Source organism: Echinops telfairi, unplaced genomic scaffold, assembly GCF_000313985.2.
Source record: "Echinops telfairi isolate 266 unplaced genomic scaffold, ASM31398v2 ScPeMD7_7469;HRSCAF=8507_1, whole genome shotgun sequence".
NCBI classification, from domain to species: domain Eukaryota; kingdom Metazoa; phylum Chordata; class Mammalia; order Afrosoricida; family Tenrecidae; genus Echinops; species Echinops telfairi.
The window spans coordinates 11,887,810-11,905,450 of NW_022111373.1; the positions used below are offsets into that span (position 1 = coordinate 11,887,810).

The 17,641-nt window shown below is 40.1% G+C and overlaps 1 protein-coding gene across 1 annotated transcript in view; it reads right to left on the minus strand.

Annotated features, from left to right (window-relative positions):
- Window positions 1-17,641, minus strand: part of SLC27A6 (solute carrier family 27 member 6) — an 88,207-nt gene that overhangs the window by 20,220 nt on the left and 50,346 nt on the right. Inside the window, exon 5 of the mRNA XM_004696590.2 lies at window positions 16,906-17,030. Coding sequence (XP_004696647.1) covers window positions 16,906-17,030 — 125 coding nt within the window. The remainder of the gene's footprint in view (window positions 1-16,905; window positions 17,031-17,641) is intronic.

Consider the following 17,641-nt stretch of genomic DNA (forward strand, 5'->3'; position numbering starts at 1 on the left):
ATCAGAATCAATAGGATAGCAGTAGGTTTGTGTGTGTGTGTGTGTGTGTGTGTGTGTGTTTAATAACATAATCAAAATCTATAAAACAAAAACTGTTGGAGTTAAAAGATCAAATACACAAATCTAATTTTCACTTCTCTTTTTGGCTAGTGATTTCACAAGCCTTTATCTTTTATATAAGAATATATAAATTGAAAGGAGATAATCATGATTATGTATATATAATATGATTACTATTTACTTAAGAATGCACGTTATTTTTAAATGTCTATGATGCATTTGTCAAAATAAGTCACTGTATCATTTTATATCAACTTCAAAGCATCAAATTTATTCTGATTACAAAAATTAACCAGAAATAAATAACACAAATAACATGAATATCCAAATATTTTAACAATAATTAATACAAATTTAAACAATCCATAACATTTTAAAATTTTAAAGAAAAAAAATTGTAATGGGAATTAGGAAATAATTTGAACAAAATAATAAGGAAAATAAGACAACAAAAATTACGGTTCTTAAGTGTGCAGCTTAAGCAATGTTAGGAGGAAACTTTAGAGTGCTAAAAAAGCATTTGAAAAGCAATGATTATATACTGATGCATATGTATATGATACACATCCCATGTAATGTATGTGTACATGTTTGCACAGTTTGTTTGAAGTATAGTCACAATATAAATTTACCAAATTACTCAGACATATACAGACAAAAGGAAGAAAAATGTGGAAAAGTAGATTGAGAGACAATTTTACACAGTTTTTCTTCATTCATCATCTTTTCTAGAATGTCTGTGGTTACCTTGTAAGCTAGAGATTGTTTTTGGATCACACAGCAGATTCATTTGTGTGATGGGGAAACCTCCCTCCTCTAGCAGGTGACTTGCTTTCATTCAAGTTCAATAAACATAATGTCTTTGAAGGTAAAAGGAAGGACAAATTTCTATCAGTCCTTAATTGCCTGGGAGGTTCTTAAGGAGTGTTCCACCTGGACCCACCTCTGCATTGTTTCTGTGGACTGTAGAGCAGAGGGGAACCGTGTGGACAAGCCTTCCATACTGTGAGTGATAAACTGCATATCCTTCTTTAAGTTTCACTGGTTCTGCAATCCCTGTGACTGCAAAATATTTCAGCAGAGTTGCAACAGGGACATTGACTACCATGAAGCTTTACTGTCTGACCCTTCAAAGATAAAGTTTTCTGATCGCTGACCTAAATAGTAAACACAATTTTAAGAAAACAAAATATTAATAGACTGACATTTTAAAATATTTACACATATAAAATCACCACCTGGTTAATCAGACAACAAAATGGTGTTACAAATATTGGCACAGTAAGCTTCTTTATCCCAATTCCTAGGTGTCTATATTTTATCTTTCCTTCTTAAACCCCCAAGCCAAATTCATTGCCATCAAGTCGGTTCTGACTTATAGGGACCCTATAGGAAAAGTTAGAGCTGCCTTTGTGGGTTTCTGAGGCTGTGAAACTTTAGGGGAGCAAAAAGGCTCATCCTTGCTCCATGAAGCCGCCTTGGGGCTGGCAACCCAACTGGTAACCCATTACGCCACCAGGGCTCATCTTTCTTCTTAAGAAGGGCTCTGTACCATTGAAATAAATGGGAGTTGGTTGGGTTTGTAAAGCAGAGTGAGCCTGGTCCAGCTAGCAAAGATTTGGCATCTTATGCACCATGGGCATGTTGGTACCCACCAAACGTAACCCACTACAGCTGAGTCCATTCCGATGCAAAGAAACCCTGCAGGACAGGGGAGAACTGCTCCCCTGGACATGCTGGTGGACAAGCAAACTACTGATCAAATGAACATTTTCAAAAAGATGACAGAGCTATCAATGTGAAGCTCTCTTGGTGGTCCCTAGAAGATGACTGAAAGCCAGAGGAGGGTATCAGGCTGGTGAAACAATATTAACCTGGCCTCAATGGGCACAGTGGACTAGCTGGGCCCAGGTTTGCAGCAGAAGCAATTTAGATGGGAGGAGACAAGGGCAAGAACCTAGGTTGAGGTCATGGGAACAGAAAACGAGGATCTGCAGAAGTGAGGCAAAACAACTCATCAGGACTGATGAAAGGGACTTAGAAAGTGACCCTGGGCTATCTGGACATTGAGAGGAGGATCGTTCCATGACTCTATAATTAGTTTTGCATTGTGCCAACCTGCAGGCAAGAGTGAGAAGATGCACCATGCAGAGAAAGGGATAGAGAGTAACACAGACACACAGAATCATAAATAGAATGACACCTGCACACAGACAGAGATCAACTCTGAGAAAGATAGACTCTGAAACCCATACGTCCATCTAGATATAAAGCGATACTTACACACGGATACAGAGAGAGGTCCACACTCATAGGTACACAGAGAGACATGTCAATGCAAACACTCAAATCCTCACAGCTGGAGAGTCAGAAACAAACAGACAATAACGACGTACACAAAGAAAGATAAGGAGTGTTGCACACAGAGAGACACCCAAATATGGAGATCCCTAAAGATGCACACGGATGCCTAGATGCTGAGGGACACGGCCAGAAAGAGGCACGTACAAACAGACCCGCAAACAGAAGGAAACCAAGAGAGGGAGGAGGGAGAAAAAGAGAAGAGAGGAGGGAAGGAGGAAGAGAGGAGGAGAGATGGACAGAGACAGACACACACACAGACCCTAAGAATGGGGTCAAGACAGAGAGAGTGGGACAGGGATAAAAGCCACAGCTTTGGCTGCAGCCAAGCAAAGAGAGTGAATGAACTTGAACCCCCATGTCCAGGGTGTTGCATTGTCTCAATTTAATGATCCTAGTAACACTATAAATTTAGAGCATTATTTCAGTTTTCATGTTGGGATCCTAAAGTTCAGGTATAAGTTCATACACCAAAAAAGGGAAGAAGATATGTATTTGAACTCAATAAAATATGAATTCTGTTCTGTGCTGTCCCCCTGCAGTGCCTGCAGCCCTGTCTGATATAGGACCTGGTGCCTAAGAGGTGCTCGCAGAATATCTGAGGAAGGAAGAGGTGGGGGAGGGAGGAAGGGAGGAAGGAGGGACACCAGAGATGAAAAGAACTATTAGAATCCTCCAAAGCCATGCTCTGTTTTGCTGAGCCCGTCCCCACGGTTTCAAGAGGACTCCTTCAAAACATGGGTTTCCAATTCAGAAGTTCTGATGGTTACTCCACTGAGCTCAAAGAATATACAGGAGAGTTTAATGTTGTACTTGCGGAGTGAGTAGATATTTTTATGCACACCAACACATGCACACAAATAGAGCAATCCATTTTACAATAGATGGAAAATAATTCATTTCATATTCTGACATTTAAGTATTTAAAAATTTTAAAAGATGATTTACTGAATGGGACAGAGCTTTTAACTCAGAGAAGCCAAGGTCTCGGATTTTTTTCTTGTTTAAATCATTTTATTGGGGGCTCTTACAACTCTTCTTACAAGGTCTTGGATTTCAACAGACAAGAGTTTGCCTCTAGCTTTCTGTACCTGTGTCAAATTGGTGTGCTGGTACCGGGAAGGAGCTATATCAGTTTGAACTAAGGCTGCTAGCTAAGTATTTTCTCACCTGTGTCATTTTTAAAGTTGTAGTACATGCGACGATGGTGACTGAACTGTAGTTCCCTTAGGTCACAGACTTAGTCATTCATGGGCTGGAATATTCAGACCTCTAACAATGTACTTTCAGAAACCAAGACTTTTTTTTTTCACCCCCAGAACAGGTGCTTAATCCTACTAAAAGAATTCCTAACCCCCAAGCTGAATAGCCCTGTATATGCCCAGGAAAAGCGAAACTCTGGCAATTAGGTATAAATACAGGCTATTTTTATATCAATCTTAATTTATAAGTAAATGAAAGAAATGCTTGTTCAGAGAACGAGGAATATAAATTCACAATGGAAATGAAAGGGGGACCATCTGTGCCTTCCGAGCTGCCTAACTAGCTGCTTAATAACCAAAAACAAGAGTCTGGACTAATTCCAAAAGGATCACTAAAATGTATAACAGCATATGTAGTGATTCTGATTCTGTATTGTCATTCAATTTAACATAAAACTTCATTTGTCCTAATTCCCATTGGTATTATATGCACCCACGTATTCACATCAATACACCCTATTCATTTGTAAGGATGATTTAGACATTGCAAGGCTGGTGTTCTCCTAGAAATGTAACACCAAAATTTGCTGAGACTGGAGAGTTTGTAAAACATGGGAGGTAGGTTTGGATTTCAGGCTCTGTGACTTCATGGACAATGAAGCTAGTGAGTGGCCCGATATCATCTTCCCATTAGGAATAAAATTATGTACACTGAAAAATTCTAGTTGCTTATCATTTTGGTATTTGCTGGTGAGAGAGTTGTTCAGCACAAACCAGACTAAGCTCTCTTTACAGGACACAAGCTGATTATTTCTTACCTTGAACTGTACATATCCAGGGTGAAGATGTGAGAAGTTGACATATTAAAAGAATAAGTAAGGTGAAAAATAGCAGATAAATAACTTTGAATATAAATTCTGAAATACTCTATGGAATGAATGACTCTAACAGTACATGTACAATTATCAACAAGGTGTAAGGATAACCCAAGAAAGGGCAGGTGTGATTTTTTTTGTTTCTGATTTTATATTTTAAGTCACTTTCTTTGTGATGAGTCTACATAAAATGGTTAGTGTTTTTAATATTCAAATTTTGTAAAAGTTACCATTATCTACCTAACTCATTTATAATCATTGTGATTTTTATTAGCCAAAAAGAGTATTTTTCAATATCCACAGAAATTGGTCTACTTTTGTATGTGAAAAATATTGTTAAACTATATTTTAAAGCAAGATTTTCTATTTTTAGTGTTCATTCTGGTTCACATATATCTCACCTCTTGATTATGGGAATTAAGAAGAGTCAGGAGAAGTAGGTAGTCGTACCTGTTTCAACATTATACCCGAAGTTCAGGTCAAAAAGAAGGGCATCTTGTATAACAAGAGCTTGAAATTAAGCCCATTTCTTTTGTCCCACATCCAACTTTTTACTTTGGCTAATTGTGTTGGAAATTTTTATAAATAAAAGATATGCATATTCCTTATGAAAAGGACAGCTTGCATAGTGTAAGCAGAGCAATAAGAAAGATGTGTATATTTTATATGCACCACTAACCAAGAAATGTGAACAATTAAATATTAAATTTAGTACTTATAACATGATTTTAAAATACCCCCAAATGTTCACAGCGCTTCATCCAATGCCTCTAACATGTAGGGTGCTAATCGGAATCCTCTTATTTCACTATATGTTGTTATGTTTGTTAGGTGCTGTCCAGCCAGTGCCAATTTACAGCAACCCTAGGTAAACAGGACAAACACTGCCAAGTCCTACTCCAACCTGACAGTTATCGCTAGCATTGAGCCCAATGCTGTAGGCACTGTGTTAATGTATCTCACTGAGGGTCTTTCTCATTTTCATGCCCCCTCTATATTACCAAGCATAACATCTTTCTCCAAGGGTGGTCCCTCCTGAAACATAACCAAAGTGCATGTCTTGCCATTTGCACTTCTAAGGAGCATTCTAACTGTTCTTCTTCCAAGACCCACTTGTTTGTTCTTCTGGAAAACTCAAAACCTTGGGCTTCTTCCTTTAATACCATTGTTTCTTGATCATATGATCAAGAGGTGAAATGGTTGAATGTTGATTGCTTCTTTTTGGTATAGTGATACTGTGTGTCATTTCCATCTGTTCTGATGATTCCTGCATTGTTCGTTAATTTGCCCATAGAATCCTTCAATATTGCAACTACAGGCTTGAATTTTACCATCAGTTCTTACAGATTAGTAGATGTCCTTTCTTTATGGTTTTCTAACTTCTGCTCTTTTCATATTTCATTATACTACTTTATTTTTCAAAGCCACCTTTTGAAATCTTCTGTCCAACTCTTCTACGTCATCATTTCTTCCATTCACATTAGCTGCTCTTTATTTAAAAGTAAGTTTCAGAGTTTCTTCTGACATCCTTTCTTAGTATTTTCTTTCCTTTCAAAACATTTTTAATGCCTTTTGCTCTCTTCATGTACGATATTCTGATGTCATCCCACAACTGGTCTTCAGTCTTTAGTATTCAATGCATCACATCTGTCCTTGAAATGGTTTCTAAATCCAGGTGGGATATGCACAAGGTTGTCAACCTTGGGACGTCCTTTGGATGATGAATGCGATGCCATTCCTCTTCAATGGATCACTCCCAGCTAGCAGATCACGTGACAGTTCAATCAAGATGGCCCAATGTTATCCATTTTGACTCCTTGATGTCGAAGATAGCAGTCTTCATGTATTACATTTCATTTTTGATGACTTCTGATTTTTTCAAGGATCGACGGTGGGGCAGTGGGTTACTTGTTGGGATGCAAACTGGAAGGTCAGCAGTTTGAAACCACAGCAACTTTGTGGGAGGACGATTTCCAGTCTGGGAAACTCAGAAGGGCGGCTCTGCTCTGCCTAATGGGGTCCCTGTGAGTTGGAACTGACTAGACGGCAGGGTGTTTCTGAGTTTTCTACTAGATTTATACTTTATTTATTCCACATTCTGATTACTAATGGATGCTTGCAACTTTTTTTTATTTTAATGAGCTGTGCTGTATCGCCATTGAAGGTCCGATAAGCTTTACTCCATACACATCATAACGAATAACTTTACTTTGAGGAAGCCGTTTTTGTTCAGTTATATTTTGAGTGTCTTCCAATCTTAGGGTCTCATCTTCTGGTCCCGTATCAGGCAATGATCTGCTGCTATTCAGAGCACTTTGACTGGCCAATTATTTCTAAAGTAGATTGCCTTCTAACGTAGAAGTCCTTCCTCCTACTCTTAGTTTAGAACAGGGTCCCTATGACTTGGGATCAACTAGATGGCAGGGTGTTTCTGTTTTCTATTTTTTTCAACCTGTGGGTCATAACTCCTTTGGGGGTCGAACAACCCTTTCACAGGGGTCGCCCAATTCATAACAGTAGCAAAATGACAGTTCTGAAGTAGCAACAAAAAACATTTTATGGTTGGGGGGGGGTACACCACAACATGAGGAACTGTATGAAAGGGTGGTGGCACTAGGAAGGTTGAGAACCACTGGTTTAGCAGGTCTGCTGAAATCTGTCAATCATGAGATATTTGAAAGACCAATGGGCCTTGCTTCCAGCATCTCAGAAATAAACAAGCCACCCCTCATGACAAGCTGACAAACAGGTGGCAGCTCCTCATCTCTGTATTTTGTATTTCTACATTTGTAGTTTCTGCACTGAAAGAAGGGTCTGGGGTCTTGCCACCTTCCCTAAATGCTTTCTGAGAATACATATGCCCCTCGGGCCTCTCTAAATATGACACGGGAATCTTAAAAACTTGAAGCGCAAAAGGAATAATGAACTCTCTTCAGAGGAAATAAAGTAAATGTCCTAATATCATTAATTCTGGTCACTCAACTTTTCCACTTCATTATCTTTCAAGAAAATAGAAAACAGTTAGGGGTCACTGTAAAACTGTCTACATTTCTCAAGGGAACAAAGTGGTCCAATTTTTAGGGTATCTGATTAATTAATGAATAGTGACAACGTATCCAGGTGCTTTTAAAAGTCTTTTATGATGGGAAACTAGAGTAATCCCCCTTTTCTCAGGCCCCCACAAAACATAGACTATGCCTTGAGCATGTCAATGTTAGTGTTCTGCCCTTTATCACATAGATCCATCATGTAAGTTGCTGCTTTATTAACTGCATAGCATATTTTGTGCTCTAGATTTCTACCCAAAATTACACACTTGAATGTTTTTACTTGAATGTCTAATTCACATTACCAAGTTAATAATTTTGGCAAATTTAATTTTCATTTCTCAAAGCTCAGGGTTCCTTATATCAGAAATGTTTCCTAATTTATGCTGATGTTAGAAGCTCCATGATTGACAAATGTTCTCCTCCAGGCCCAACCAGGCCCTGTTCTAGGCACAGCCTCACCATAATCTCTTTTGCTTCCTTCCCATAGCCAGGGTATGCAATCCCTCAGATGCTCGGTCTGCAGTTTCTTCTGTCTGAACTACAACCTACAGTTCTTTGGTGGCTCACTCCCCCTTATTCTTGCAGGCTGTCAGCTCCCTGAACAGCAGTTCAGAAAATCTTCCGTGACCTCTCAGTGATAAACAGGGTTCCACTTCCACGACCCATCACTTTCCACCAAAGCACCTGGATGGCTTCTTCATAACACACACACTATCTTTAATGACCTTTCTCTAGATGTTCTTATTTTCCTTTCTCCTCACCAGAGGGTAAATGTTTTGAATAGAGGCGTCTGTTTTCTTTTCTCTGGCTTTGTATACCCATCACCTCCAATAGTATCTGAATTAGCGACAATTCGATCCTGTTCCTACACAGACTAGAAGGATGGCTAATTGGTTGCTGTGCTGAGTCATTGTTGGAGGTGCTATTGAGTGGGGTCTGACTCAGAAGCGACACCGCATGCAAGAATAAAACACTGCCAGGTCCGGTGCCATTGTTGCAACGGAGCCCATTGTTGCAGCCTCTGTTGTACACAGAGCTCCGTAAAGAAGACGAACGCTCCAGCAGAAGCCCGTCAGAGGCCACTCAAGCTCTTTTGCCATCTGCTTCCCCACCCACATTGGTGTAACATTAACATCAGAGCACGTTAGAACCATATCCCATCAGTAATAGCACGCTGCTGTGTCAGCAATAGAGAACACGTGAGAGAACTGAAAGTCGGGAATAGCAACTTTCTTCATTTCAGAAGAAGGGAACTATTGTCCCATCTCTTGGGATTAGGCTACATTTTTTTTTTAGCATGTGTAGCTATTAGTAGTTTGGAGAGGCACATCCACTCTATTTGCCAAGGGACATTTTGCCATTGGACTTCAGGAAAAAGAGAAGGAACGGGGAAGAGAGGGATGGGGTGTATTTTTAAGTAGGCAAAGATAACGCTAGGTGGATTTTATTTAGCTTAACATACACATTCAATTCAGACAGGACTTTTTGCCTATAGGTCAGTCTCCTTTAGACTGGAGTACTACTTACCCTGATATTAACAACGTATCTGGCTGAGCTTAGGAAACATGTGGTTTTGTTTTTCCCCTTTTTTAGAAGATTTCTTTGGATAAGTGTTGATGGGACATCCAATCATGGCCTATGAGACACTGAATCTTAATCCCCTGAGGGTGAGGACTCCTGCAATTGTCCATGGTCAGCTTCCTTGGAGTCCAGCCCCGGACTGTCTGCCCAGCAGGCATCTCCCCTCAAGGGAAGTTCACTGAAAGGAATACAGGCTAGCAAAAAAGCAAGATGGCTTTGAAGAAGCTTATCTTTTTTCTAATGTCTGAAGCCAAGACCATTTATCCTGGTTTTGCACAAAATCAACAAGGAGAGTATTTAACATAATGTATCTTTGCATTAAAAACAAAAACCAGACAAGGAAATATTTATTTCCCTCTCCTCTCCTCGATTTGCCTCAAGGCAAATACTTAGAGATTATCTCACAAACAATTTCGCCCCCCTTAAGAATTAGCTAAGAACTTAAATGTTTGCATTTAGCTTGATTAACAAAAGCAGCCAAGAGTTCTATTTTCGATTCTCAGGTCTCTCAGGTTCGCTGCACCTTTACTCCCCCAAAGTAGTGCAAACCCAAGACAGTGAGGGGAAGGGAAGGAAGACACTCATAGAAAATAGAACTGGTTGGGAGAAGGGAGACAGTGGTCAGTATAAGACAGGAAAACAATAATAATTTTTATAATTTATCAAGGGGTCATGAGGGTGGGAGGGGGACAGGGTGGGGGGAAAAGACCAAGGGCTTAAATAGTGAATGTTTAGAAAATGATGATGGCAACATATGTACAAATTATGCTTCATACAATTGATGTATGGAGTGCTATAAGAGCTGTAAGAGCCCCAATAAATTGATTATATATGTATGCACACATATATAACTATTATATATACATATATATAGTTGTTAATAGTTTTAATTTCGAAGGCGAGAGTTCAAACAAAGAAGGTACTAAGTCCCCAAAAGATGAGTAAAAGACACAGAACAGAAATATTTCAAGGGAAATACAGCTCGAAAATTACACAAATTTGCCAGCAGTCTCAGCAAAGTAAATTAAAAGGATATGTTTGAAGAAAAAAAAAAAGGATATGTTTGTTTCTAGGCTAAAAAAACAAGGAATGAGATCAAGGTTTTCCCATTTTAAAGAGCACACAAACAGATGTCCTTTATTCAAACAAAATATGAAAGGATTTCAAAAAGTTCATGGAAAAATAAAATAAAAAGAAAATGGATTTTCTAAGGACCGTTTAAAGCATCTTTGTATGATTAAGAGGCCTGGTATGATTTGAAAGTCCCAAGCGCTTGGTGTGTATTTTCCTGTACTCTCCCACGGGAGCTGGATGGAAGTTCTGTTGTGTTTCCTGCTGTTCCGTCTGTGCACAGTGACACTCTGTCCAACAGCACAGCACAGTGCCAGGGCCCACCCTTCTCACCATTACTCTTACGTCCGAGCCCACTGTTGCCATCACTGTGTCAAGCGCCTTCCTAGTTTTCACGACCCCACCACATTACCTAGCCTGACGTCTTTCTTCCAGGCCTGGTCTGTCCTGGCATGTTCAAAGTACACGAGCCAGCCTCACCATCCTTGTCTCTAAGGAGCATGCTGGCTGTACTTCTTCCAAGACATATCAGTCCGCAGTATGCTCAATATTCTCTGTTAACAACATAGTTAAATAGCATATTTTTTTCCTTTGGTATTCTTTGTTCAATGTCCAACTTTCATATTTTCATAATTGAAAATATCGTGACTTGGGTGAAGCACACCTTAGTCCTCAAAGTAACATCTTTGCTTTTCAACACTTTCACAAGGTCTTCTGCAGAGATTTACCCCATGCAAAGTGTCTTTTAATCCCGAATGCTGCTTCCATGAGTATTGATTGTGGAGCCAAACAAGACAAAATCCTTCGCAACTTCAGTCGTTTCTCCGTTTATCATGATTGGTTAAGCTGTGAAAGCTTGGTCTTCTTTACGTGAGTTGTAATCGATACCAAAGCCTGTAATCCTTGCTGTTCATCAGCAGGTTCATGGAGTCTTCCTCACTTTCAGCAAGCTGGGTTGTGTCATCTGTATATTGTTTGTTGCTAATTAGCCTTTCTCCAATCTGGATACCACATTCTGCTTTATACAATCTGGCTTCTCTGATGACTGGCTCCGCATGCAAACTGAATAAGTATGTTAAGAGGATACCACCCTGGTACACAACATATCTGATGTTAAAGCACCCAGTACTCCCTTGTTCTGTTCATACAGCTGCATCTTTGTGTTACTCTGGGTTGACTAGAGAAACAAATTCATAGACATTCATATGGGTGTAAGAGAGAGCTTTATATAAAGAGTAATTGTATATTAAGAAAACATCTCAGCCCAGTACAGATCAAGTCCATAAGTGCGACATTACCCCATATGTTTGATACCAGTCTATAAATTCCTCTTCAGACTCATGAAACACATGCAATGACTCTGAATGCGGGAAGAGTCCAGTGAGTGGAAAGTCTTATGGATCCAGTGGTAATGGAAGCATCTCAGTGCTGGCGTTGGTCTCCATGTGGCTCCTCCAGTTCCAGGACTCTGGCTCCATCAGTGTAGCTCCATGTGGACTGTCAACAGGAATGTCTCACAGGGAGAGTATGTGTTCCGCCTCCTGGGAGGAAGTCGTGAGTTCCCAGAATCCTCAGGAGAAGGCCATGCCCACAGAAAGGCAAGACTGGCTATGACTTGATCGACAGGCTAGACTCCAGCCCTTCCCTCATGTTGACAGGATATCATGTAACTGCCGCAGTCTTGATCCATGTGAACACAACGTAGTGTTCTGGATTTGCCATGCTTCTCCAAGCTTTTCAGTTTGTTGTGATCCACACCGTCTAATGCCTTTGTAGAATCAAAGAAACACAGTAAACTGCTTTCTGGTATTCTCTGCTTTCAGCCAAGATTCATCTGACACCTGCAAGGGTGGTTCTTTTTTGCATTCTTTTCTGAATTCAGCCTGAACCTCTGGGAATTCCCTGTCAAACCATTGTTGGGTGATCTTCAGTAAAATTTCATTTGCATGTGATATCAATGATATTGTTCAATAATTTGAGCATTCTATTGGGTCCTCTTTCTTTGCAGTGGCACACACATGGATCTCTTCACGTCAGCTTGCCAAATAACTATCTTCTAAAGTTCTTGGCATAGATAAGAGCCAGAGCTTCCTCAGCTTATTGAACCATTTCAATGAGTATTCCATCCATTCCTGAAGCCTTGTTATTGGCTAATGCACTCAGTGCAGCTTAGACGTCTTTCTTCGGTACCATTGGTTGGTGTTCATATGCTACCTCTTGAAATGGCTGAATGCGCATTAGGTTTTTTTGATACAGTGACTCTGGATTGTTTCCATCTTCTTTTGATGCATCCTGCATTATCCAATACTTTGCCCATAGAATCTTTCAATATTTAAATTCCAGGCTTTAATTTTTTCCTGAGTTTTTTTCAGTTTAAGACATGCTAAGCGTGTTCTTCTTTTTTTATTTTCTAACTCTAGTTCTTTGCAAATTTCATTACAATATTTTACTTTGTCTTCTCAAGCTGCCGTTTGAAATTTTCTATTCAGCTCGTTGACTTCATCATTGCTTCCATTTGACTTAGCTGCTCTTTGATCAGAAGGAAGTTTGATATCCTCTGACATCCACCTTGATCGGTTCTTGCTTTCCTATCTTTTAAATGACCGTTTGCTCTCTTCATGTAGGATGTTCTTGATGTCATCCTACACCTCACCAGTCTTCTGTCATTAGTGCTCATTTCATCAAACTTATTCTTGAAATTAAGGTGGGATATTCTCACGGTCATATTTCGGCTTTTGTGGACTTGTTTTAATTATCTTTAACTCCAATTTGAAATTACATAAGAGAAATCGATGGTCTGGTCCCCAGTCAGCTTCTGGGCTGGTTTTAGTTGCTGATACTAAGATTCTCCATCATGTCTTTCCACAGATGTGGTCAATTTGATTTTTGTGTATTCCATCTGGAAAAATCCATATGTATACTTGCCACGTATGTTATTGACAAAAGCTGTTTGTGATGAAGTTACTGATTTAGCGAATTTCTATCATGTGATCTCCAGCTTCATTTCTATCACAAGACCATATATTCCAGCGACTCTTCTTCCCCTTTGTGTCCAACTGTTGCCTTCCCATCACCAGTAATTATCAATGCATCTTGATTCCATGTTTGATCCCTTTCAGACTGAGGACTTTGGCAGAATTCTTCGATTCTGCATCACTCACTTCAGCAGTTGGAGAACAAATTTGGATCGTAATTGTTTTGACCGAATTTCCTTATATGGGGATGGACATCCTCTCACGGACAACACTGCACTTCAAGACAAATCCTGAAATGTCCTCTTTGACTATGAGCATAATGCCATTCCTCCTGATTGTGTCATTAGTGGCATAATAAACCATATGGTTTTCTGATTCAAAATGGCCAATACCAGTCCATTTCAGCTCAGTAATGTCTAGAATGTCAACTATTATATCTTCCATTTTTAATGACTTCCAATTTTCCTAGATTCATATTTCACACCTTCTAAGTTCTGATTAAAGTTTTTTTGAAGCTGTTTCTTCTCATTTTGAAATGCCCCATCAGCAAATAAGGCTTCAAAAGCCTTCCTCCCACAGGCTTGATGCCCTTCTCTTCGTTATGGTCGACTCTGTTTTGAGAAGGTAGCTCTTCCTCAGTCATATTCTGAGTGTCGCCTGACCTGGAGGGCTCATCTTTAGTAAGACCACAACCTTTATATTGGGCCAAGTCTCCCTGAAGAGGTGACTGAATGTCCTGTCTTGGCTAAGGTCTCGGGGAACCCCAGTGATTTGAACCATTCCGGATGGAAAAGGCACACAAATGGCTTCTGGCACAAGGCAGTGAGTCAGGACCCACACGGAGGTCTTTCCATACTAAACTCCATGTTCGAAGTACACAGAAGCATTTTATTAGCCTGATCATGCAATGTCCGCTTTATTAGTGCAAATCTCAGCTATTTCATAAAACCCCATTTAAATGTAAAGTAATGCCTTGGGCTATGATCCAAAAGGTTGACAGTTTGAAACCACCAGCCAGGTCCATTGTAGACTGAAGGGGCTTTCTTCTACTGTAAACAGTTACAGTCTCGGAAACTCATAGAGGCAGTTCTAACTGGCTTACAGCATTGACTCGATGGAATTGAGAGCTTATTCTTAGAAATGCTACTGGTAATCCGAGGGGGGTATCACAAATTGTGAAGCATTTGTCTTCGAATGGAAAGGTAGGTGATTGGAACCCGACAAGTGGCCCCTTGGGAGAAATGCCTAATAATTTGCTTCCAAAAGGTCACAACCCTGAAAAAAAATTGTACTGACCCAGGAGTCAGCATGGACTGAATGGAAAAGATTTTTATTTTATGTTTATTTAGTGCTGTGGGTTACTAAAAGAAGGTTGCGTGTGTAGAGGGACTTTTTGACAGTGGACACAAGAATAAGATAACCAGGTATGGCATCTATACCCCAAGCTGGAATTTCACAGCCACTGAGTGGATGCCAACTCATAGCAACACATAGGACATTGTTGAATTGCCCGGTGAGTTCCCAAGACTGTTGTTCTTCGTAGGCGTGAAAAGCCATCTTTCTCCCTCAGAGCTACTGGTGCGTTGAATGGCTGATCATGAGGATTGAAGCACAGCGTGTAACCACTACACCACCAGGGCTCCCCTAAACTGCAACTGTGCTGACAAAGGTGATGCCTGAGGCACCCTGTGGCCCAGGGGAGGTGAGTCACATCAGATCCTGCTGCCCTGCCCCAGTGGGATGCACCTTCGATGTCCATGCTAGAAGGGCTTGATGGTGATTTTGTTAAAGAAACACAAACATTTGGAAAGACCAGGAAAAGGAAACTAACTTCTGAGGGCAACGAAAGTGCAGACGTGAATACGGACCAAGTTTGGAGAGTTCCAACTCTTGCTGCTTGTCTGCTTTACAGAGGGAGGCACTCTATCAAACATATATGAAAACTACGGTTTGGGGCAAGCAAACAAGAGAAGATCAAAGTCAAATTTCTTTTTAAGTTTGTAAAACAAAACAAAAGGCTATTCTAATGTAATCATTAATTTCTTAAAAGAGACAAAGCAAAAGTACAATAAATGTCCCATATCTCTTTCTAAATGTTAAAAGACACTTTACTTTAGCCTTAGAGTAGAGAGCATAATAGGTATCTATTTCCTCATCTGAGATTTTTCATTCCTCTAAAGGTGAAGTAGACAAAGTTTCGGTTCTGTTCCAAGTTGCTACAAAACAAATCACAGTAGTACATGCCCAGCTAGCATTCTTTCATTTTCTCTGACTGAGTTTATACTTATTTTGTCTTGTGGTATTCCATACTTCCCTCTAATCCATGTTTAAGCTGTTTTCAGGAAAAAGTCGGGTCTAAGCACATATGTAAATATATTTATATATGAGGATGGGGAAATAGATCTATGTGCGTGTATTTATAGATTTAGTATTAAGGTAGCAGATCGACGTTGGGCCTCCACTCAAGTACTCGTTCAACGTAAGAATTCTTTGTTCTATTAAATTGGCATTCCATGATGCTCACCTTCCCTTCCTGACACAATCGCTGAAGACAAAGCAGGTGCGTAAGCAAATGTGGTGAAGAAAGCTGGTGGTGCCCGACTATCAAAAGATACAGTGTCTGGGGTCTTAAAGGCTTGAAGGCAACCAAGTGACCATATAGTTCAGAAGCAACAAAGCCCACATGGAAGAAGCACACTAGCCTGTGTGATCACCAGGTGTTGAAGGGATCAGGTATCAGACATCAAAGAACAAAAAATAATATCATTCTGTGCTCACCTTCCCCATATGAACACTGAAGACAAATGTGTGCATAAGCAAGTATAGTGAGGAAGGATGATGGTGCCTGGCTATCGAGAGATTTAGTGCCTGGGGTCTCAAAGGCTTGAAGGTAAACAAGCGGCCATATAGCCCAGAAGCAACAAAGCCCACATGAAAGAAGCACACCAGCCTGTGTGATCACGAGGTGTTGAAGGGATCAGATATCAGGCATCAAAGAACAAAAAATCATATTGTGAATGAAGGGGAGTGCAGATTGGGGACCCAGGCTCATTTGTAGGCAACTGGACATCCCTTTGCAGAGGGGGCTTGGGGAGGAGATGAGCCAGTCAGGGTACAGTGTAGCAACGATGAAATACACAACTTTCCTCTAGTTCTTAAATGCTTCCTCCCCTGCCCCCACTATCATGATCCTAATTCTACCTTACAAGACAGGTTAGACCAGACGATGTACACTGGTATAGATAGGAACTGGAAACACAGGGAATCCAGGAGAGATGATCCCTTCAGGACCAGTGCTGAGAGTGGTGATACCGAGAGGCAGGAGGGAAGGTGGGATAGAAAGGGGGAACCGATTACAAGGATCTATATATAACCTCCTCCCTGGGGAATGGACAACAGAAAAGTGGGTGAAGGGCGACGTTTGACAGTGTAAGATATGATAAAATAATAATAATTTATAAATTATCAAGGGTTCATGAGTGAGGGGAAGTGGGGAAGGAGGGGGAAAAATGAAGAGCTGATATCAAGGGCTCAAGTAGAAAGCAAATGTTTTGAGAATGATGAGGGCAACAAATGTACAAATGTGCTTGACACAATCGATATATATATGGATTGTGCTAAGAGTTGTATGAGGCCCCAATAACATGATTAAAACAAAAGTGATTTTTTTCTCTCTCAAGATTTTGTCTCTCTTAAATATCCTTTTCTCTCTGGTAATGATTACTCTTACCTTAGGTTGTTTACAAAGGTAGCGACAAAGTTCTCCAATGTACTGAAACGCAGTCACATTATACTTCTTGCAGTCAACCCAAAACTGGCTGGCTGAGAACTTCTTCTTTAACACACAAGTGGCACCTATAAGAAAAAGAAACATAGACACTGGGAAAAAAATCACAGGCAAACATGATACGCAGGAAAGAACAGCAAAGGACTGACCAGTTAGCCCACAGAATTACAAGAAAAGACTTCCCATATTTGTAAATCACTAAACAATATAAAACTAACACTGTGATTTGTAATTTAATTTGATGAACACGTATTCTTTAAATGGAATAAACCTCTCATTTATTTCCTTTGGGACCAATATAGTGACCCTCCTTGCTAAATGTACTTGCCTTTAATCCAACAAATAACTATTTTAATTTCCATTGTGTCTTAAAGGCACATCATTCTTCTAACACTTCTAAGACAATTTCTAAGACTGATTATTAGAATGAATTAAAAAGGGATCAGGTATCAGGCATCATTAGAACAAAAAATCTTACCATAGTGAATGAGGGGGGCAGTGCAGAGTGGAGACCCAAAGCCTATTTGTAGGCCACTAGACATCCCCTTACAGAAGGGTCTCGGGGAGGAGACAAGCCAGTCAGGGTGCAATGTAGCAATGATGAAAAATACAACTTTCCTCTAGTTCCTAAATGCTTCCTCCCCCACCCCACTATCATGATCCGAATTCTACCTTGCAA